The 22,794-nt window shown below is 44.6% G+C and overlaps 1 protein-coding gene across 4 annotated transcripts in view; it reads right to left on the bottom strand.

Annotated features, from left to right (window-relative positions):
• SFXN5 (sideroflexin 5) overlaps positions 1-22,794 on the bottom strand; it is a gene marked incomplete at both ends in the record, with an annotated part of 112,980 nt that overhangs the window by 58,078 nt on the left and 32,108 nt on the right. For all 4 annotated transcript variants that reach the window (XM_079721449.1, XM_079721451.1, XM_079721452.1 and 1 more), the window contains 3 exons: positions 13,856-13,881; positions 15,860-15,914; positions 16,406-16,432. In XM_079721449.1, coding sequence (XP_079577575.1) covers positions 13,856-13,881; positions 15,860-15,914; positions 16,406-16,432 — 108 coding nt within the window. The remainder of the gene's footprint in view (positions 1-13,855; positions 13,882-15,859; positions 15,915-16,405; positions 16,433-22,794) is intronic.

The raw sequence follows: 22,794 nt of genomic DNA, 5'->3' as shown, positions 1-22,794 counted from the left end.
CACTCAGCACAAAGCTGGGCCCACACCACACACTGGAAGAACATTGCTAATTCATTATTAAGAACATTAATTCATTCTTGACTAAGGAAAAGATCCATGATGGATTGTGACAATGACCACCGTCACCCATCTCTTCCTTAGTCCTTTTATTAAAGTCTGATTGCATGAGGCTATTGGCCTTTGGAGAGGGGGGCAGATTGAGTTTTGGTCCCAATTCTTCACTCCTCCCTGCATCCATCCCCATGCCAGGCGAGGAATTTGTTTCCATGCTCTTGGTATTGCTTGGCCATATGACTTGCTTTGGCCAATGGCATGTGGGAGGAAGTGGCAGTGTGCCAGTTCTAAGACCAGGCCTCAGAGGCCTCATATGTTTCTGCTGGCCCTCTGTGCTCCTAACATTGCCAAGAGGAGACATGCCCTGACTAGTGCCCTCATCCAAGGACAAGATGTGAGGAGCAAAGTCCAGCCTGGGTGAGCTGACTCCCAGTTGACCCCAGACCTGCAGTGAGAAGCAAAACTGCCTCGGTCAAGCCCAGTCTAGATCAGCCAAACCCTGGGTAACTGCAGATCCCTAAGAATGAACGCTTATGGCTGCCACTGAAATTTTGTGGATGTTTGTTACACAGCACTATAGTAGCAAGAGCTGATTGATACAGGGATTACTACATATGAAGAGTGAATATGCTATCCTCCCTGAGAAAAATTCTTTACCATTACTAATGCACCTTGAATTATATCTTCCCTAGTGATACTGGTTCCTGAGCAGCCTAGCTTATCTACCCACTCCACCTGGTGACCATTGGCTCAACTCTGTGGCCTCCCTGGCTAGTCCAGGAAGAAGGGAAGTTTGTGTTTGAGCCTCGTCTCAGGACAGAATCAGGAATGGGGCCAATTGTACCCATATGGCAACTGGCTCACAAGAAAAATCACACCTTCACTTCAGGCCGCGGGGTCAGAGTGTTCTAACCTCTGCAGAGAGATGAGGTCTCAGCATGAGACAGAGGCACCACCAAATATCTCAATCTGCTTGGCCAGAAGTGGGACACGAACAGTTGAAGACAAGGACAAGGAAGCAAGGCCGCTGGTCACAATTCTGTGCAATGTGATACTGGGACTCAGAACTGAGCAACCCCCTACCCCATAAGAAAGTGACTTAAGCGATAAGAAAAAGAAAACGTTTTAAAAGTATAAAAAAATCCAGAGGGGAAACAGGGTGTGTGCCAAAACAACTGGGTGGTGAAACTTAAGTCAGGGGAAGACCACAGGGCACAGAATTGCCTTGCTTAGCAAGATAATGGCAGAAATAACTGGTCCTCCCACCCTCCACCCCATCTCCATTTGGCTAATCCCTCCTCATCCTCCAGGTTTCAGCTTAGTTGTCACTTCCTCCAGGAAGCCTTCCCTGGTCCTCAACATGATGTTAGATTATATGCTCTCTCAGCACCCTGCCTGCCTTCTTTGAAGTATTCATCTCAGTAGTAAATATCTGTTTAAATTCTATCTTCCTTGAGAGCTTCCAGAAGCTTCAGAGGGGTGAGACCATATGACATTCACTTCTCAAATACCTGGGAGTCCTCGCTAGCAAAGCAACAGTCCTTTGGCATCATACCCTTTTCCTCCACACTGACTCACTCAATTCTAAAATGTTCCTCTTACTTTTCAAAAGACCTTCCATGGGCCCCAGTATTCAACAATTTGCCTGTTTTTTCCTTCTACTTTGTCTCCACCTTCTGATTTATATAGCTAATGATCTGAAAAGTAACACTTCGGTGCATTAGGGGTGCTGCTATTTAAAGGATCCCAACCAGTTAAAGAAAATATCTTTTGTCAAATGAATGTTTGTCCCTGACTGGTCAATTCCAGCTTAATGAGCAACAACTCTTGGATGGTATAAATTAAGCCCAAATGACTGGTATCCAAGTCTGGGACGAGGAGGGTTGGAAGGTGTCAGAAAGGCCCTGGGACTCAGCCAAATCTTCACATAAGTGAACCCTCCATGGTCCACCCTTCCTCCCCGCAGAGATGACTTGACTTACACCAGCACTTTTGGAGAAACGGGGTTTCTGAGTCCACACGATCATCTGCAGTGTTAAAATGAGAGGGTTCAGAGTAGAGTCCAAGCTCCAAATGTCCCAAAACAGAAATCTGGTTTGGACATAACCCGAGGCCTCTGGACTCACTGACAGGATGCTCCCGGTCTGCCCTCCTCAGTCTCCCAGCTGGATAATGGGATTCTGGCCTTAAGTTCTGAGACTTCCAGAATGACAGGGGGCGGGGAGAGGAGGACAGCAGCGTCAGGGAGCTCAGGGCTGAGAGGGGAGGCACGATGTCACCTGGGAGAACCTCAGGCCCACAAGAGAAACCCAGCTCCCTGCCCTGAGACATTATGCGAGCCAAGGGTAAAGGCTGCCAGCTGGGGAAATGCAGAGAGGACGGGATGGGGGCCAGGACCCTGGCCCTGCCTCTCCCCAGCCACACATGCCCGGAAAGGACAGGGCTGCACACCTCTCAGTGGAAACTTGGGAATTGAGATGCCAGTTATAAGAAGTGACCACGGTTGGTGGGGTTCTTCTGGGAAGGTACCTGAAAAAGGGGAGCCATGAACCGCACCAGCCTCGGGAAGAGCCTTGGTGGTGCACTGGCTTAGCCGCCATGCTTATGTATAAATTGGGATCTCTTTGCCACACATCAAAGGGGGAAAAGTTTCCATCTTCAAATGTTAAGCTTAAAATAAGACACTACATGGGTGCCAGTAGATCTGTGAAATCTGCTGACTAAACTGGCACCAGCTTCTGGGAAAAAACCAGCTCGTTTCTCCTGAGCTCTGGGAGTGAGCAGGGTAGGGGCGGGGTTACTCTCAGGCAAGGTGACAACAGCGTGGGGGGTCAAGCCAGGGATGCTCACCTGGGCAGGAGGCAGTTTAGATGTTGCTTCCAGAAGCATCTTAGTCGAGGCACCTGCCAGCCTTACTCACTCCTTCCCTTTATCACTCAGGGACCCAGTTCTAGCACATTCGCTGGCACCCCATTTCTATTTTGGTAAGCATTTTAGTGGTTTCTGCATGTGTATATTTCTTACCCATTCTATCACAGCAGGGGCTTCCCTAAGGCATGGACTGGAACCTTCACTCGCCTTCAGACCAGGCATTTGCTGAGATGTTCAGTGCTACCAGACGACAGCAGGGTCTTAGGGGAGCTGATGTGGCTGGTGGGAGCCAGGCCTCAGGTGGAAGTGCTGGGACAGCCACAGTGCTCCCTCCTTACTGGGCGAGGCAGTGGCCCCGGGAGGGAGTGGGACCAACGGGTCCTCACATTGTTTATCCACGTCAAAGTCCCTGGATGGAAGGCTACAAGTTCTCCATGACCAGTGGCTCCTCTTGGGACATGGCCTCTGGCCCCCCTGTTCTGAATCCCAGAATACAACTATTCGGGGCTAGGAAGTGAGGCTAGGTAAGCCTGTCATTTTGGCTCTGGCTGCCACTGAGGCCATCCCAGGTCATGCTGCCCATTCGCCTCAGCCAAGTGTTCATACAGGATCTCAGATTCCAGGGATTCCTATTCTCACATCCTACACATTTATCCACAGAGGGATGTTTGCTCCAGGCTGGAAGAGGACTGGTCCTAATAGGACATTCACAGCATCTACTTCAGCAGTAAACCCCTGAACAACATGGGAGTGGATCAGCACCCAAGTTCCCATGATGCCTAGAAGGCCATAGTGACCCTGAAGTGATTGATTTGTCTTACGAAGAGGAGAGAGTGGAAAAACATGGGGTGTCCTCAATAACACCTGTGAACTAGACACAGTGCTGGCATCCCTTGGGTTAGCTAGTTTATCCCAGTTGATGGCAGCCATTAATTTTGAAAGGGTCCAGTTGGCCTCTTATGAGGAATAAGCCCCAAACTCAACTTCTCTGGCTTGGGAGAGATGACACTGCCAAAAGGTATATCTTTTTATTTTTAAGCATTGATGGAATATTTATTAAAATTACTATGGCAGATTCTTGTTTGCCTACCTATAGCTATTTTTCACTTCTTTCTCACTAACAGAATCCCTATAATTAGGGATTGACTATATATCCAGCTAAGTTCTACATGGAATACAAACAGAACTGTTCTGTGACGCTTTGAAGAAGACTACTTAAAGGGAAATGACTCAGCTAGGAGGTACATCCTTTTACTTCTCCCTTCTTTCTCCTCCCTGGGATGTGGCTGTGATGACTGGAACTTCAGCAGCCATTCTGGGCTATGAGGTGACTGACACTAGAAGGCAGCACTGAGAATGGTGTAGAAAAATGGAAGCCTGGATTCCTGATGACTGTGGGGATCTGCCTACCTCCAAAATTCTTTGGTATGAGAGAGAAATAAATTATTTTGTTTAAGTTACTATTATTTTGAACTTTTTGTTATGTACAAGTGGTCCTACTCCTAACTGATATAATCATATACTATGCTACAAAGAAAACCATAATAAATCTCAAATGGCAAAATTGTAGCGGTCACTGTCTCTGAAAATGAGATAAACTAGAAAATAATAACAAAGGAATATATCCGTTTAAAACCCAGTCATTTGGAATTTAAAATGCATTCTTCTGACTATCTAACAGACTAAAGAGGATTCAAAGCTATAATTTCAAACTTAGTTAGAAAATAGGGGCTTCTCTGGTGGCGCAGTGGTTGAGAGTCCGCCTGCCGATGCAGGGGATACGGGTTCGTGCCCCGGTCCGAGAAGATCCCACATTCCATGGAGCAGCTGGGCCAGTGAGCCATGGCCGCTGAGCCTGCGCGTCTGGAGCCTGTGCTCCACAACGGGAGAGGCCACAACAGTGAGAGGCCCGCGTACCGAAAAAAAAGGACTGAGATTTTGGGCTTCCCTGGTGGCGCAGTGGTTGAGGGTCCGCCTGCCAATGCAGGGGACACGGGTTTGTGCCCTGGTCTGGGAGGATCCCGCGTGCCGCGGAGCGGCTGGGCCCGTGAGCCATGGCCGCTGAGCCTGTGCGTCCGGAGCCTGTGCTCCGCAACGGGAGAGGCCACAACAGTGAGAGGCCCGCATAACGCAAAAAAAAAAAAAAAAAAAAAAAGAAAAACATAGATCACTATATATGAAAACATATTAAACATAGCCAAGAATTCGATATACTCAGAAGCAAATTCAGAGCCCTAAACAGCTTCATTAGAAGGAAAGAATGAGAATAAATAAGAATAAGTCCAAGGCAAAAGATTAAGAAACCAGCCACAAACAAATCAAAGAGGAAAAGTGGATATTATAAAAACGAAAGCAAAAATGAATAAATTAGAAAATGAAAACAGAAGAATTGATAGATACATCTAAGAGCTGATTCCCAGACACAACTCTCACAAATCTAGTTATTTTAATAAAGGAGATGGAGGTGAGAAGTGGGGACAAGACTCAAAACTCAATCCAAGGAAAGATCATTATATTTTAAAAATCAATATTTAAAACTTTTCTACAACAAAGACACCAGAGAGTAAAGGAAGAACAGCTGGGAGAGAGATTTGTAATATATATAATTCAAAGGATTAATATCTAAAATATATAAGGAATGCTTACAAATCAATTAGGAAAATACAGCAAATGGAAGAATGGACAAAGGATGTTAAGAGCTAATTCACGGAAGAGGAAATGTAAATAGCCAATAAATATATGAAAAGAAGTGAGATCTTTTTGGTGTTCAGGGAAATGTGCATTGCCTTTTACACAGCAAACTCAGTTTCTGGAATGGGCCCTTAAGAAATCATCATACTTGTGCAAAAAGAACTTTATAAGGATTTTTCACAGCACCGTTATTTCTAATAGCAAATAATCAGAAACAATCTAAATCCATCACTATGGGAGAGAATGCTACTCAGCAGGAAAAACGAAGAAAGGAGGGAAGGAAGGAAGGAAGGGAGGGAGGGAAGGAGGGCGGGAGGGAGGAAGGAAGGGAGGGAGGGAGGGAGGGGATCCTTATGGAGGCAAACTGCTAAGTGTAATTAAGCTATTTGTGGATAAATAAGTGTATTTTTACTTATAAAACATATCTATCTAAAAACAAATTTTTAGTGATGATTCATATCTTTGCAAATGCCTAGAAAAAAGCCTGAAAGTTCACACCAGACTTCCACAGAGGTTACTTCTGGGAATAGATTTGGAGTTGAGGGCCATCAGAGGAACTTTACTTTTTTTTTTTTGCATTGTTTGAATTCTGAGCTGAGAGAACATATTCATGTATGACTTGTATAACTTTAAAAATATTCTTTAAAAATATTCTTGGTGATATTTTTGAATTCCAAAGAACATATTCATGTATTACTTGTATAATTTTATAAAATACATGGAGAAGTTTTTTTTAATCCTAAGGATATTTCTGCACTCCAAAGATAAAGAGAAAAAATACCAAAAGCTCCCAAAGAGAATGGGGGAGGTTTATCCATAAAGAAAAAGAGAATCAGGCCAACTATTGTTCATATATAAGAAGGGAAGAAACGTCATTTCAGATATGCAAGGACTCAGAAAGTATTGCCCACACACTCAATATTATTCAAAGAAGTACTCTAGCAAAACATAGAGAACACACACACACATACACACACACACACACACGAAAAGCCTAAAAAATTGTGAAGTTTAATATAGGTGTTAAGCAAGGATTCAAAAAACTGGTGAGATTCCACATTATTTCCAAAATCTTGACAGGTGTGTACGGGTGAAATGGTAGAGTAGAGAGTAGGGTAAAACGGTACGCTAAAAGCCTCTTCCTTTATGGGTAGGGTTGGGGAGGTCCTATTTACTATTCAATTATTGATATTGATAAGGTAGATACAGCGAAATCTCTCCATAAAATATTATAGGAGAATGGTAATTAGAGAGGATTAGGATGCTCCCCTTCCAAACTACTTAAGAAATCAAAAGCACCGATGAAAATTACCACTCTAGTACAAATCAGGAAAATAAATGGAAACAATAACAAACTTGATAAGCAAACCAACAAACAAGCTACTTGATGGCTGGGATAAGTGCTCACAATAACCAGTGGCAGAATAAATATGAATGGGTTCCATTAATTATTAAAGTTAAAGACAGAGTTTCTCAAACTGGGTAAAAAAGAGTAGAATTTAGCTCAATTTTGTCTACGAGTGACATATACACAGAAATTAAATATCACTCTGATATAAATGTGTAGGCAATAATTTACAAGGCAAATAAAATGGGAATAGAAATATTAATATGAGATGAAGTAGAATTCAAGACAACAATATTCAATGAAACAGGGATATTTCGTGTGTGTGTGTGTGTGTGTGTGAAAGAAAGAAAGAGAGAGAGGTAGGAAGGTGGAGATTATAACATCAAGAAGATAAAAATGTCATGAACACACCAAACCCCACTGCACTGAAATATATACAGCAAAAACTATAAGAAATGCAAGGCAATTAAATGCACACAATTACAGTGGGGGAAACATAATATTTTCTCAGAATATTTCAGAACAATGTAGAAGTTTCAGGGAAACTACAAAAGGATAGTGATGAGAATGATATTCCCTATACATGTTGATATATATTTAAAATATACGTATAAAATGAAACATTGCAAGCATACAGAGGAGTCTAGAGGATACTACAATGAATATCCACATACTGCCAAATCTTATCATTTTGTCAAATTTTTGTGAAAATTTTTTCTTTTTAAAAGATGAAACATAACAGATACAAATGAAGCACCTCCTGTTCTGCTAGATTCCATTGCCTTCTCTCTCCAGAGGTAAGTAGTATCACGAATCTGTTGCTAACTGTTCCCATGAATGTTTTTATGGATCCTTGAAAAATATACCCATAAATATATATATAATACTGCTTTGCATATTAAAACATTATATAAATGACATCAGACAGTATTATTACTCTGCTACTGTTTTTTCATTCATCATTGTTTTTAAGATTTATCAATATTGATAAATGTAGCCCTGTTCATTATTTTCTTTCCTGTGTTAAGTATTCCATTGCATGACTAAATCATGAATATTTATCCATTCTCTTGATGGACATTTCAGTGGTTTCCTTTTCTTTTGCTATTATAAACAGTGCTGCAAATATTTTCTTTTCATATTTAATGTGTTTTGTGTATGAGGTGAAATCTAACTTTATTTCTTTTTCACATAGGTAGCACCATTTTTTAGATGGTCCATCCTTCTTCTCCACTGATTTGTCAAATATCAAGCTTCCATATGGGTATGGGCATGTTTCCAGACTTTCTATTCTGTCGCAATGATCTATTTGCTTATCTCCAAACCAAAACCAAACTGTCTTATACTACTTAGTAGGGTGACTCTCCTCTTACCACCTCATTCTTTTTTTTTTTTTTTTGGCTGCGTTGGGTTTCCGTTGCAGTGCGCGGGCTTCTCACTGTGGTGGCTTCTCTTGTTGTGGAGCACAGGCTGGAGGCGCGCGGGCTTCAGTAGCTGCGGGGCGTGGGCTCAGTAGCTGTGGCGCGCGGGCTTCAGAGCGCAGGCTCAGTAGTTGTGGCACACCGGCTTAGTTGCACTGTGGCATGTGGGATCTTCCCGGACCAGGGATCGAACCCACTTCCCCTGCATTGGCAGATGGATTCTTAATCACTGTGCCACCAGGGAAGTCCCACCACCTCATTCTTGAAAATTGTCTTGGCTGTTCTTGGCCCTTAGCTTGTTCATATAATTTTTAGTATCAACTTGTCAAGTTCCATGAAAAATCCTGCTGAGATTTTGATTGGAATTTTATTGAATATAATTAAATATAATTTGAAGAAAATGGGTATCTTCATGATAATGAATATTCCCACCCAAGGTGATATATTTCTCCATTTATTTAGATCTCCAATGTCCTTCAATAAAGTTTTATAAGTTTTTCCATAAAGATCTTGCACATCCTTTCTTGAATTTATTTTTGGTAACTTATCATTCTAAGTGTTATCATAAATGCTTTCTTTTAAAAAAATATATCATGTTCTAGATGTTTGTTATAGTTTATAGGCATACAGCAATTATTTTGTATACTTGTCTTACATCCAGAAATCTTAGAAAATAGTAGTTCCAATAGTTTGCCTATTCTCCTGAAAAATTTTGTTCCTTCCTTTCCGATCCTAATACTGGTCATTTATTTTTTCATGTCTTATTGTACTTGTTAGTCTCCTAGGAAAATGCTGGATAGAAGCACTACTATCAGGCGTTCTTACCCTGTCCCAGACATTAAGATTTTTACCTTTATCTGACGTCTTTAAGAATGGTTCTCGGGCTTCCCTGGTGGCGCAGTGGTTGAGAGTCCGCCTGCCAATGCAGGGGACACGGGTTCATGCCCCGGTTCGGGAAGATCCCACATGCCGCAGAGCAGCTGGGCCCGTGAGCCATGGCCGTTGAGCCTGCGCATCCGGAGCCTGTGCTCCTCAACGGGAGAGGCCACGACAGTGAGAGGCCCACGTACCGCAAAAAAAAAAAAAAAAAAAAGAATGGTTCTTGCTATGGGGTTGGAGTTTTTTTTGTTTTTTCTGACAGATACTGTATTAAGTTAATGAAGCTCCCTTTTAGACCTAACTAACCTCTTTTTTAAAAAATTATAAATGGAGTTATGTTTTATCAAATGATTTTTCTGTATCTACTGAGATCATCATGTTTCTCCTTCAATTTGTTAACGTGATGAACTATATTAATACATTCTCTAATGTTACCATTTTTGGTAAATCTTTTTTGATATATTTTAATACAGTGCTGGATTCAACTTGCTATCATTTCATTTAGACTATGTGTAATTTCATAAGTGATATTGGCCTATAATTTTTCTTTCTCATACTTACTTCTTTGGTATTGGTCTCAAAGTGCCTCATAAATGAATTGGGGAATATTTCCTCTTTTTTATTCTCTTTAAAGAGTTCTGTAAAGATTGAGTTTGGCTATTCCTTTGAGTGTAGTCATCTGAAAGATCATGGGAGCCTAGTGGTAATTTTTGATTTGTTTGTTACTTCTTTGGTTGGATATATTTTAAGCAACTGATCTAATTTCTTTCTATTTACAGGTCTTTTCAAATTCTACATTTCCTCTTGCTAGGCAGTTTTTGGTAACCTGTACTTTCTCAGAAATGTATCCATTTTTTTCTAAGTCTTCAAATTTACTGTCCCAGATTGTTCAATGCATTTTGATCTTTTAAACTTCTATTATATCTGTAATTATTATACTTTTTAGTCCTAGTATTTTTTATTTGTATCTTCTCTCTTTTTTCTTGCCCAGTATTGCCAGAAATGTCTATTTAATTAGTCCTTACATAGAAGCTAGGAAGTTACCCTCAAGATATATCTCCAACAATATCAAAACACATGCACAAGACTATTCTTGCATTATTCATATTGGCAAAATAATGGAAATAGTCTAAATGTCCATATGTAGGAAAATAGTTGAATAAATTATGGTACTTCCATGTAGTATGGAAGTAACTACTACATAGTAACTACTACGCAGCTATTTAAAAAAAGGGGGGGGGGGCTTCCCTGGTGGCGCAGTGGTTGAGAATCCGCCTGCCGATGCAGGGGACACGGGTTCGTGCCCCGGTCCGGGAGGATCCCACATGCTGTGGAGCGGCTGGGCCCGTGAGCCATGGCCGTTGAGCCTGCACGTCCGGAGCATGTGCTCCGCAACGGGAGAGGCCACAACAGTGAAAGGCCTGCGCACCGCAAAAAAAAAAAAAGAATGAGGAAGATCGCTATAAACTGATACACTGTGATTCCCAGGATATGTCATTAAGCAAAAAAAAAAACATTGTACAGAAGGGTTATATAATACGGTACCTTTTATAGAAAAAAGAATGGGAAATGTATTTGTATTTGCTTATTTTTACAAAAAGAAATAGGAAGGATAAAATTTACTTAGAGAGGATGGCTGGGAAGGAGGTAGAAGGGATAGAGAGGGAAATGGGACTTTTATTATGCCTTTTTTACATAGCTTTTGACTTTTGAACTATGTTGACATTTTATATAGTTCCCAAAATAAATCAATAAGAATGGGAAAACATATGAAATTCAGTGGCAACAGAAATGAATAAACCTAACTGTATATCAAATAAATAACATATACACACAGAAGAAAATAATTAATTCAAATAACTTTTTTTTTTTTTTTGCGGTATGCGGACCTCTCACTGTTGTGGCCTCTCCCGTTGCGGAGCACAGGCTCCGGACGCGCGGGCTCAGCGGCCATGGCTCACGGGCCCAGCTGCTCTGCGGCATGTGGGATCCTCCCGGACCGGGGCACGAGCTCGTGTCCCCTGCATTGGCAGGCAGACTCTCAACCACTGCGCCACCAGGGAAGCCCTCTCAAATAACTTCTTTTTTTTTTTTTTTTTGCCGTACGCGGGCCTCTCACTGCTTTAGCCTCTCCCGTTGTGGAGCACAGGCTCTGGACGCGCAGGCTCAATGGCCATGGCTCACGGGCCCAGCTGCTCCGCGGCATGTGGGATCTTCCCAGACTGGGGCACGAACCCGTGTTCCCTGCACCGGCAGGCGGACTCTCAACCACTGCGCCACCAGGGAAGCCCTCAAATAACTTCTGAACACAGTTCTCTGACTATGTACTCTCAGTAGGATCTATTCAACGGACAAAAAGAACTTCAAAGAAATCTCAAGCTTTACTTAATACATTTGGCGGGGTGGGGGGGAGGATTAATACATGTTTGAGTGGCATTAATGTAGCAATTCTGAAATTCTTTTATTTGTATATATAAGATTTAGTAACTGAATAAATACATTGTTGTTGTATTCTCATTCAGGGAGAAGGAAGATGTAGATATGGACTGGAAGGAGGGCAAGAACTCTGAGATGTTGGATTGGAATTAGAGGTATTAGTATGTAGTCATGATTTTTAAAAAGCTGTATGTCCTAGCTCTGTCAGCTAAGAGGGCCTAGAAACAATGACACACCAGTAACAATGAGCACACCTAACTATCCAGATTTTGGTTTCTAAATACCATTCCCCTCTAAAAGGAACCAAGGCTCTTTGGAGAAATGGGGCAGAGAAACTACAAGATGAGTTTGGAATATCCATACATTGTGCTAGAAAGTATTGAAGTACATACTCATAACATAAAAAAAAGACATGTCAAATGGACACTGAAATTGCTTTAAAGGGTTTCTGTTGGTCAAATTTGGCACAATTTGTATATAAAAATGAATAATGAAAAAAGTAAATTACTATCCACTGAATACAAAAAATATACAAGACCATTTCTTTTTTTTTTTTTTTTTTTTTTTTTTTTGCGGTACACGGGCCTCTCACTGTTGTGGCCTCTCCCGTTGTGGAGCACAGGCTCCGGATGCGCAGGCTCAGCGGCCATGTCTCATGGGCCCAGCCGCTCCGCGGCATGTGGGATCTTCCCGAACTGGGGCACGAACCCGTGTCCACTGCATCGGCAGGCGGACTCTCAACCACTGCACCACCAGGGGAGCCCTGACAGTTTTAAAAAACAAGAAAATGGGAGGCAGAAGGGAAGACCCTTATTTACAGGAGGCTTCCAATTAATAAACATAGAATGAATGATATTTATGAAATATATAGGAAACTTTCAGACTAGGTAACTATCCTGTTCCCCATCAGTTTTTCACTTAGTGGTTTTAACATCTGTTGGTCATTCTTGTCTGTTTCCTGCTTTAGGCTAAGATGAAAATAAGTTACTATAAATGTTTATATATAGATCTTTGTGTGGACATACGTATTCACTTCTCTTGAAGTAAATACCTAAATGTAGGACTGCTGGCTCACATTGTAGGTGTATGTTTATAAGAAACTGCAATACCATTTTCCACATACACCTGCCCTGATCCCAATCCCAATTCTAGGATCACATCCCACATTTAGTTGTTATCTCTTTAGCCTCCTAGGTACAATGCAAGAGAAATGAGGATGTGTGTAGGTGTGTGTGTGTGTGTGTGTGTGTGTGTGTGTGTATGTATCTCTGTATATATCCTCTAAAAGACTTGTACAATCATGTTCAAAGCTTGTTGTTGTAAACTCCAAACTGGAAACAACCCAAATGTCTACCAACAGTAGGATGAATAAAGAAATTTCTATATAATTATAGCAGTGGAATATTATACAGCCATGAAAAAGAACAAGCTAATACTACATATAACAGTAAGCCTCATAAACAATTGGGTGAAAGAAGCCAAGTCCCCAAAAAGTACATTTATATAAGTGATTCCATTTATATAAAGTTCAATAACAGGCAAAATGAGAATATAATGAAGGAGTCAGAAAAGTGGTTCCCTGTGAGGTTAGTGACTGAGAGGGGGTACATAAGAGGTTTCTGAGATGCTGGTAATGCACTATATCTTTATCTAAGTGATATTTACTTAGATGAGCTCACTTTGTGAAAACTTATCAAGCTGTACATTTATGACAAATGCACCCTTTCTGTACATTTGTTTTACCCCAATATAAAAAGATTAACAGTAAGCTTAATCCTGATTTCAAAACAGAACAAAAATAATGCTGAATTTTCCAGTTTTCAGAAGGCACCCTTACTTTCTGACTTCCCAAGCTTTCTGGGAAAACTTCCCTGTAATCAAACCAGCATGTCCTAACTAACGACAATACTTGGAATGGGAAATATATAGGGATGAAGGTACTTTGAGGCCCTGTTGAGTGTACATTGGCACACGTTCTATGGAAACAGGTTTGACAATACACATCAAGAGAATTAAAAAGAAATATATATTTTCTCCAGTGAGTCCCCTCCAGGAATTTATCCTAAATCAACAACTCAAATATTTATGAACAGCGATGTAGTTATACATTAAAATTTTTTTTTAGAAAAGAAAACCCTTTGAAGGTAATACTTACAATTGGCGTCCCGAAAGGAATGTAACCTGTGAGAGGACAGAGAGAAGAGTCGGGTTTTATAATCCCACCTGACTCTGCCCCACCTCCCTTTCAACTGGGAGGCCAGAGAGACTTCTGGCCTTGGTCTTGGCAGTGGTCCCAGGGAGAGGGCTCAGGTCAGTTAAGCGGGAGGCACCTCTAGCCCCAGACCTTTTCCCAGCCCAGCCCTCCCCAAGACAGAGGGCTCCCCTGTGTCCCCCAACCTCCTTGTCTCTGTTCCCCTCAGTCCTCACTCGCCCCCAAAGCCAGGGGCCCATTCCTGAAGGAGGCGCCTGTGGTGGGGGCGCCGCCACTCTGCACTTGGTGGTCCCCCCACGATTTCCTCCGGGAGCCACGAAGCCCCGTCAGCCTTACCACAATGTCTCTGGAGGTCCTGGGATGTCCTCCTCCTTCCCTCAGCCTGTCTTTCTAAAACACACCCTTACTTTCCCAGCTTCATGACCATTTCTGGAAAGGGCATTCCCTACCCACCTGAGATGTGTGCCTCTAAGTGCCAGAGCTCTTTGAATCTTTAGGGCCCTGGCTGGACATCCTCAGCAGAGCAGGAAAGGGCTGGCATGAAGTGCAGCTGGGCCCTGGCCGTCTCCCCACGGCTCAGGGCCCCCAGACTATGGCAAGGCCCCCTCCCCCAGCCTCACTGCTGTAGGTGGGCACCCTCCTGTCCCAGCCACTAACTTACAGCAGCCAGTCAGCTGGTGGCCCAGCAGCAGGGAACCACACTTGCACGGGTTACATCTAGAGCAAAGGTTGGGGTCCTGCGTGTGCATATTTGTACACATGAGCCGCCACTCTCCTACCTGCACCCCTCCAGGAAGAGGCCCAAAGACTGATCAGAGAATCGCAGAATAAGCCAGTCTCAGGGGGAGAGCCTGCTATGGCCCCACGCAGGCACTGGGGAGGACCTACAGCCGCAGCTACAAGAGCGTTCACCGCCTTGGAGTTCCTCACGGCAAAGCAAGGGTCACCGGGCACTAACTGCCCATTTGCACAATGACATCATGTGCTTGTCTATTCTCTCAGCCCCATGAGTTCAGGCTCTCTGAGGGTAGGGACCCTGACTAACCTCCTAGACTGAGAACACCCACTGGTAGGGACCCTTCCTCCAGCCACCTGAGGGCTTCCCAAGGCAGGAGCCACCAGCCCTCCCACCCGCCCTGTGACTCAGGGGTGGGGGGTACACTCCGTCGCACTGAGAAACGGCATGGAGGAGGCATCAGCATGCTGGTGTGAGTCTGACCTCCGCTGTGTGACTCTGGACAAGGCCCTTAGCCTCTCAGAACCGTAGGCAGGACAACCACGCCAGCCCCAGCCAGTGTATGGGCAAGTGCTTTCTAGGCCATTAAGTTCTACATAACAGAGCTGTCCCTCTAGTGACCACGGGGCAGGGACTTCCTGAGGGCAGGGATCTTATACCCATTCTTCCATTACCCTCTCTGCCCACTGGTCTCCACAGAACGGGAATCCGCCTCCCTGTGTGTGTAGTGGTACAAATGTAGTGCATACATTCAGAAGGGCAGGTTAAAAGTAGGATCAGAGACAAGGGAGTTAGTCTGGGGGTTAACTGCATGAAAAGGCTGAGTAGGGCTTGGAAGGAAGGCACTCAGTGTGCACAGGTAGGAGAGGAGTGGCTCATGGAAGGCAGGGCTCGTCCTAGCAGGCGTCACCCTGGGGCTGCTGCTGAGTGAATGGGGTGTAACCTGGCATTGGGGGCACCAGATTCACCTGTGGAGGCCTCGACTCTACCCCAACTGCTCAGGCAGTAAAGGCAGACAGGCACATTTTTAAAGCTCCATAGGCTGGCCAGTCCTGTACAGTTGAGCCAAAGTGACCATGCAGGTGCGAGTGTGGTTGTGTGTGTAACAGGCTCTGTACGTCCCTCAGGCCAAGCGCATCTGGACACTCCTGGATCTGTGACCATTGTAATCGGCCCAGGCGAGGCAGAACCAGAGGTTCCCAAGGGCTTACCTGACATTCTAAAGGGCATGAAGATCTTCTCATTGGTGTCCGGGTGTAGAATAGCCTGGCAAGAGCCGGGAACAGAGCACAGGGTGACAGCTGGGGAGGGAGATGGGACATGGGAGGGGGGAAGGGGAGGACAGCTCCCCCAGGAAGACTTAGGTGGCCAATGGCTGTATCCCACCTTGCCTTGTGGCCAGTCAATCCTTCCCACCGCTCGGGGCAAGAGTAAACCAAACACGGGCCATAAACAGAGCTTCTCCTCCTAACTAGTGCTCAAAGCTGAATGCAGCACAGAGCAGACCATGTCTACTTCACAGGCCCTCTGTCCCCCATGCCATGCACACAACAGGCCCACAATAAGGGTTTTGTGGAAGGAGCCCATGGGGAAGGAGGTCAGGGGGCTCAGGGAAAGGCAGGCTGACCTGAGCTCTAGTCTTCAGAAATTCAGACCCTGGTGCTGGGGAAGAAAGAAGGGGGGTCGGGCCAGGGCAGGGCAGGGCCGGGTCTCTGAGAACAGTAGAAAGGAAGGAAAAGAATCCAAAATTGAATTACCTGCTTGATTTTCTGTGCACTCCAGAGCTGGAAGGAAGGAAGGGAAAGAGAGAAAGGAAAAGAAAAGAAAAAACAAAGATTAAAAGCACATATCAGTTTAAGGTCTCAAAGCCACATTTTCTAACCAAGGAATCCAGCTCCAAAGGCCTTAAGAGGCTCAGGTTGTCCTGGTTGCCCCAGGTCTGGCGGCTACCCTGGGCTGGGGGCGGGGTGGCATCAGGGGGTAGGTAGGAAGGCCAGAGATCCCAGAACAGCAGAGCTGGGGGATCTCACATAGATTATTTAAACCAAGGGTTCTCGACTCTGGCTGTGCTGTAAACTTACTTGAAGAATTCTTCCAGCATTTTCCTAACACTCCCTACTTCATTTTAAGGTGTGGCCAGGTAAGAAGCCCTGATTTAAATGAAGATACTTCAGCTGTCTCCCAGAATCACTAGAGGCAGCACAGCATAATTTTTCAGAGCTACACAGACTGCCTGGATCCCTGGATTTGCCACTTCTACCTCTGAGTCTCAATTTCCTCATCTGTAAAATGGGGATAATAGCTGTGCTCTAACATTGTTGAAGAGGCATGTGAAAAGTGCCTGGAGCAGTGCTGAACACATAGTAGGTGCTTTAAAAGTGCAAAATCTTGTAGATACTATTATTCCTATTTTTGTTATTGTTATAAGAAGGTTGTGTGCTTTCAAATGAATGAGGAGGTTGTCTCTTCCAGCACAGCATGGGGATGGGCTGGAGAACAATTTTTCAATTCCTTCAAATGATAAAAATACTGCATTTCATTGACTCTAAGACATCGTTGATCCTAAGACATACTATTATGTGCCACTAAGAAAGAAAGCTATGGGGCTTCCCTGGTGGCGCAGTGGTTAAGAACCTGACTGCCAATGCAGGAGACACGGGTTTGAGCCCTGGTCCGGGAAGATCCCACGTGCTGTGGAGCAACTAAGCCCATGTGCCACAACTACTGAGCCCGCGCCCTAGAGCCCATGAGCCACAGCTACTGAGCATGCGTGCCATAACTACTGACGCCCGTGTGCCTAGAGCCCGTGCTCCCCAACAAGAGAAGCCACCGCCATGAGAAGCCCGCACACCACAACAAAAGAGTAGCCCCCACTCACCGCAACTAGAGAAAAGCCCGCATGCAGCAACGAAAACCCAATGCAGCCATAAATAAATAAATAAATAAATAATTTAAAAAAGGGCTTCCCTGGTGGCGCAGTGGTTGAGAGTCCACCTGCTGATGCAGGGGACACGGGTTCGTGCCCTAGTCCGGGAAGATCCCACATGCCGCGGAGTGGCTGGGCCCGTGAGCCATGGCTGCTGAGCCTGCACGTCCGGAGCCTGTGCTCCGCAACGGGAGAGGCCACAACAGTGAGAGGCCCGCATACCGCAAAAAAAAAAAAAAAGAAAGAAAACAGTGGCATAACGCCAAGACGTCCATCAGTTAAAAGATTCATCCCATTTAAGAGATGATAAGATGTGATAAAATAGCCTTTTTAGAATCAAGAAAATATGGCAAGTAAAATTTTACATTGTGGGCAAACCAAAGGCCAGTGCATTTTTAACAGAGCAAGAAGGGTATGAGGTAAGAGGGGAGATGTGGTCAGCATTGATGTTTAAAGTTTTATAACAGAATAGTTATGTTTCATTTATACGGCAATGTTGTCATCTGCGATATAAAGTAAGCTGCAGAATGCTACTGGGTAGCAATAATAGAGTTATAAAATTGATATACAGACCTTCTTCGACTTACAGTGGGCTTATGTGCCAATAAACCCATTATAAGTTGAAATTATTTAACATACCGAAAGTACCAAACGTCATAGCTTAGCCTGGCCTACCTTACATGTGCACAGAACACTTACATTAGCCTACAGTTGGGCAAAGTCATCTAACACAGAGGCTATTTTATAATATAGTACTGAATATCTCATGTAATTCATTGAATACTGTACTGAAAGTGAAAAACAGACTGGTCGTGTGGGTGCATAATGGTTCTAAGTGTATGGGTGGTTTCCCCCTCGATCTCGTGGCTGACTGGTAAATGCGGCTCGCTGCCTGCCCAGCATCACGAGAGTATCAGACCACGTAACACTAGCCAGGAAAAGATCAAAATTCACAATTCAAAGTACAGTTTCTACTGAATGCATATCATTTTCAGACCGTCATAAAGTCTATAAATTGTAAGTTGAGCCATCGTAAGTCAAGGACCATCTGTATTAAAGTTTATGCATTTTACTAACAGCAGTCCCTTAAGCCTAATTCACAGCCTAATCACTCTGATTTTAGATACATTTCAAACATATTTGATTGTCTGCTATTCCAGACCCAGAAAGATTAGAGGCAGTAGATTTTTTTTCTTAATTATATTTGAGGAACAGAGAAGACTAAAGAAAGAAAAACCAAATGTAGAATCACTGTTAGCCAAAGATGGTATGTGAGAGCATAACAGCAGAGAGGTAAAAAAAAAAATGATAAAAGGTTGATCTTTCTTTGCTCAGAAAGTGCCTTCTGCAGTGCATCCCACCACGTCCCAGCATCATCCCAGGTGCAACCCCAGGCCCTGGGCACAGACTCCTAACACCCCACGCTCTCCACCCCAAATCAGAATCTCCTGGGTCCGGGTCCCCTCACCTTGTACAGTCATAGCCCAGCTCCTCAGAGCAGGGGCCTGCCTTTGAATGCCAGCCCCCACCATCTCCTAGAGCCATGCACACAGCAAATCTAAAGCTATTTATTTTTTTAAAAACTCAAGATCTCTTCATACAATTCTTTAAATAAAGAAAAAACATCCCCATGATTCTGATGAACAGCCTGGGCTGAAAACCCTGATCTAAGACATTAAAGAACAGTGTAAAGAGCAGGTGTTAGGACCAGGCAGCCTGCATTCCAATCACTTACTGGATGTGTGGCCCTGGGCAAATTACTTTGCCTCCATGCCTCAGTTTCTCCATTAGTACAATGGGGTGCTGTAAGGGCAGGGCGGGGAATATGCTTGGTGCTCCTGGCAGCTGGCATTTCACTTTGGGCACACAGCTAAGTCTGTGCGTTCCAGCCTCCCCCACAGTCTGATGGCCTTACATGGCCGGGTGATAGCTAATGGACTGTGGGTGGAAGTGGAGTTCACCACTTCCAGGCTTGGTCCCAAAGCCTCCCACAGAGGATCCAGAGGAGGACAATGAGGCCCTAGAAGACAGTAAAGCCATGAGGTAAAAGGAGGCTGGCCCCAGGACAACGGCATGTGCCAAGTTCCTGAGTTTCACTGTACTGTGACACGAGTGACAAACAGACGTTACTGTATAAGTCCCTGAAATCCAGGGGTTGTTTGTTACAGCACTTGGCTTATACTGACCAATACAGAGGTTCACTGAGACACGCATAACTGAAATACTTGGCCCCTAGATCATGCTCCATAAATGCCTAACATAGAGGGGAAGTCAGTCAAAGGAGCAGTATTTTTTAAAAGGACTTTTAATTATTTTTCAAAATAACTTCATCTCTATTGTCTTATTCTTACAACATGCCTGTGAGGTGGGTAGACTACTTTCAGACAAGGCAACTCATCTCAGAGAGACTAAGTGACTCAGCCATGGTTCCAGGGGCCTGGTGGCAGGATGGAGATGGGCACCCAAGCCTCCTTGCCTCCAGACTTGTGTCCCCCCTGTTCTCCAGGGGCCCTCTGGAGCACACCGATGTCTGGTCTGGCCAGGGTGACAGCCAGGCCTGAGGCACGAGAAGAGGAAGAAGTTTGGCTGACATCATCTGAGGTCCCAGAACCTCCCTTTGCAGCCGGGCAGCAGACGCTCCTCCCCAGCACCTGTTCCTCCCCTCCCGCCCAAGTCCAGCCAAGCAGCCCTTGTAATCCATAGCTGCATCTGTGTCCCTCAGGTTCAAGGACTGCCTTCTCCGCCCCCACCCAGAGAGCAGGGATGGAGACTCAGGCAGCACCGGCTCAGCAGCAAAGGCAGAAGTTCAGCAGGGGTGTGAGCAGGCAAGGCCAAAAGCCCAGAGCTCACAGGCGTGTTCTCCAACCGCGATGACACCTCCACACACGGCCCAGGCAGGCTAGTGTCACAGATAAGTGGCAATGGTCCCATTAACTATTTGAGTCTCACACTCAGAAATCTGTTTCCATAGGACGGATGAGAAAAGTAAAGCTCAGAGCCACGCCCAGGGTCTCGGAGGTGGAGCCAGAACTACAGCTCGTGACCTGGGACGCAGACTCATTCAGTCACATTTAGCGAATAAGTGCTATGTGTCAGACACCTTTCTGAGGGCTTTGTACATATTAACTTATTAATCTCCTCAACAACCCTATGAGGCAGGGACCAGTATATCTCCCATTTTATAGATGTGGAAACCGAGGCACTGAGATGTTTAGTGATTTGCCCAGAATCCCACGGCAGCACTGGGATTTGAACCCGAGCAGTCTGGTTCCATAACCCCCACTCTTGCATCCCCATGCGCCATCTCTAAATGCGTACCAGTGCACACTGTTCTGTCCCTTTAGGCATCTAGTATGTATATGTGGAGATCTTTCCACATCAGAGCACGGAGAGCAGCCTTATTCTTCCTAACAGAAACGTTGAATGAAGATATTGTAAACTGCACCCTATTGGTGGACTTTTAAGCTATTTCTCATCTTTTCCTTATTGTGGTAAAATATAAATAACATAAAATTTACCATTTAACCATTTTTAAGTGGCAGTTCGGTGGCATTAAGTACATTCACATTGTTGTACACCACCAACCATCTCCAGAATTTTTTCATCTTCCCCAACTGAAATGCTGTACTCAGTAAGTACTAACATCCCAGTGCTCCTTCCCTCAGCTCCTGGCAATTACCATTCTACTTTATGTCTCTGTGAATTTGACCACTCTAGATATTTCATATAAGTAGAATCGTACAATATCTGTCCTTTTGTGACTGTCCCGTTTCTTGCTATTACAACCATGCCCCACTGAATGTCCCTGGAGTTATCACTATTATATCATTAGCACTTAAAGGAAAAGGATAAATGTATGCAGATATCTCTGGCAGGATACAGAAGAAACTGATGGTTACTCTAGGGAGAAGAAGTGGGAAACTGGGAGACAGGGAAAGGGAAACTTATTTTTTATTCCATACTTTTTTGATAGCTTTAGAATTCCGTAGATTGTTCACATGTTACCTACTCAAAAATGATTGTTAAAAATTTAAGAGTAACCACTAGAAAAATAGAAATAGCAGGCACAACTTCCAAGCCCCTTATTGACCTCTATGGCATAGACTGTTAGCTTTCCGACACAACCTATGCCCCTTCGTCCACAGTAATAGAAAGGTAGCGGGCAGGTGGCTGACCTGCTGCACTACATTTCCCAGCCTCCTTTGCAGTTAGGCTTATCCATGTGACTGAGTCCTCCAGTGGCATCCGAGGGGAAGTGAGATGTGCCTTTCCCTGGCTAGCACCTCCCAGCCTATACTTGCTGTCACCTGCCTGTAAGCCAGAGAAAGGACGTGGCTGCAGCGCAGCCTGGGCTGTGCAGAGAGCAGGACCCAAGGAGATGGTGGAGAAACATGATGGAAGGAGCCTGGGTTCCTGAATGATCCTGTGGAGCAGAGCCACCTGCCCACCTGGAACTCAAACTATTACATGAGAGAGAGATAAACGTCTATCTTACTTGAGCCGGTGTGTTTTGCGATCATTTCATTACAGCAGTTAGTATAGCCCTAACTATGGTAACCCATTTGGGGTTTTGGGAAACTGTTTCCCATGATGTCAGAGAAGGCTTTCCAGCGGAGAGAGGAAGGAATGAGCACTAAGTCGTGTTGAGGCTCTTCTCACGGCATCTGGCAGTGCTCCCACCTCAGGAGGTTTTGGGGTGAGGTGGGAGGGACAGCTCCATTTTAAACTAAATTTCCTAGTCATGACCTGATCTCATTTGGGTTCATCCCATCTCCAGGCTGCAGCAACAATAGTCAGGGTCGCAGATTTGGGGCCTGGCTTAGCCACTAACTCACATGGTCTTCCTGTGCAAGTCACCTCACTCCTTAGACTTACATTGTTTTTTTTAATTAATCATACAGGAGGTGGAAGCTAGTCCCTCCAGGGTCCCTTCTCGTCTGATGATGCCAGGCCCAGCTTACAGAGAGCACAGGACAAGGACTCGGGTCTGACTCTTTGGGTCTGGGCTTTTCCCTGGGACCTGCTGGACCCATGGGTCAGATGCTGGATGCAGAAATGGCAGCAGATACCACCCACAAGCCAAGAGCTGGTTGCTAGTTTGCAGTTTAATGAGCCAGCCCTGCAAACAGGTTATAAGCAAGGATAGTCGTGGAATGTAAAGCATTTGATGGGAGGCCAAAGGAGATGCAATGGACAGTCCATCCACATTGAGAATCTAGG

Source organism: Hyperoodon ampullatus (genome assembly GCF_949752795.1).
Source record: "Hyperoodon ampullatus genome assembly, chromosome: 15".
Taxonomy (NCBI): Eukaryota; Metazoa; Chordata; class Mammalia; order Artiodactyla; family Ziphiidae; genus Hyperoodon; species Hyperoodon ampullatus.
This window is presented reverse-complemented; position numbering and strand designations above follow the sequence as displayed.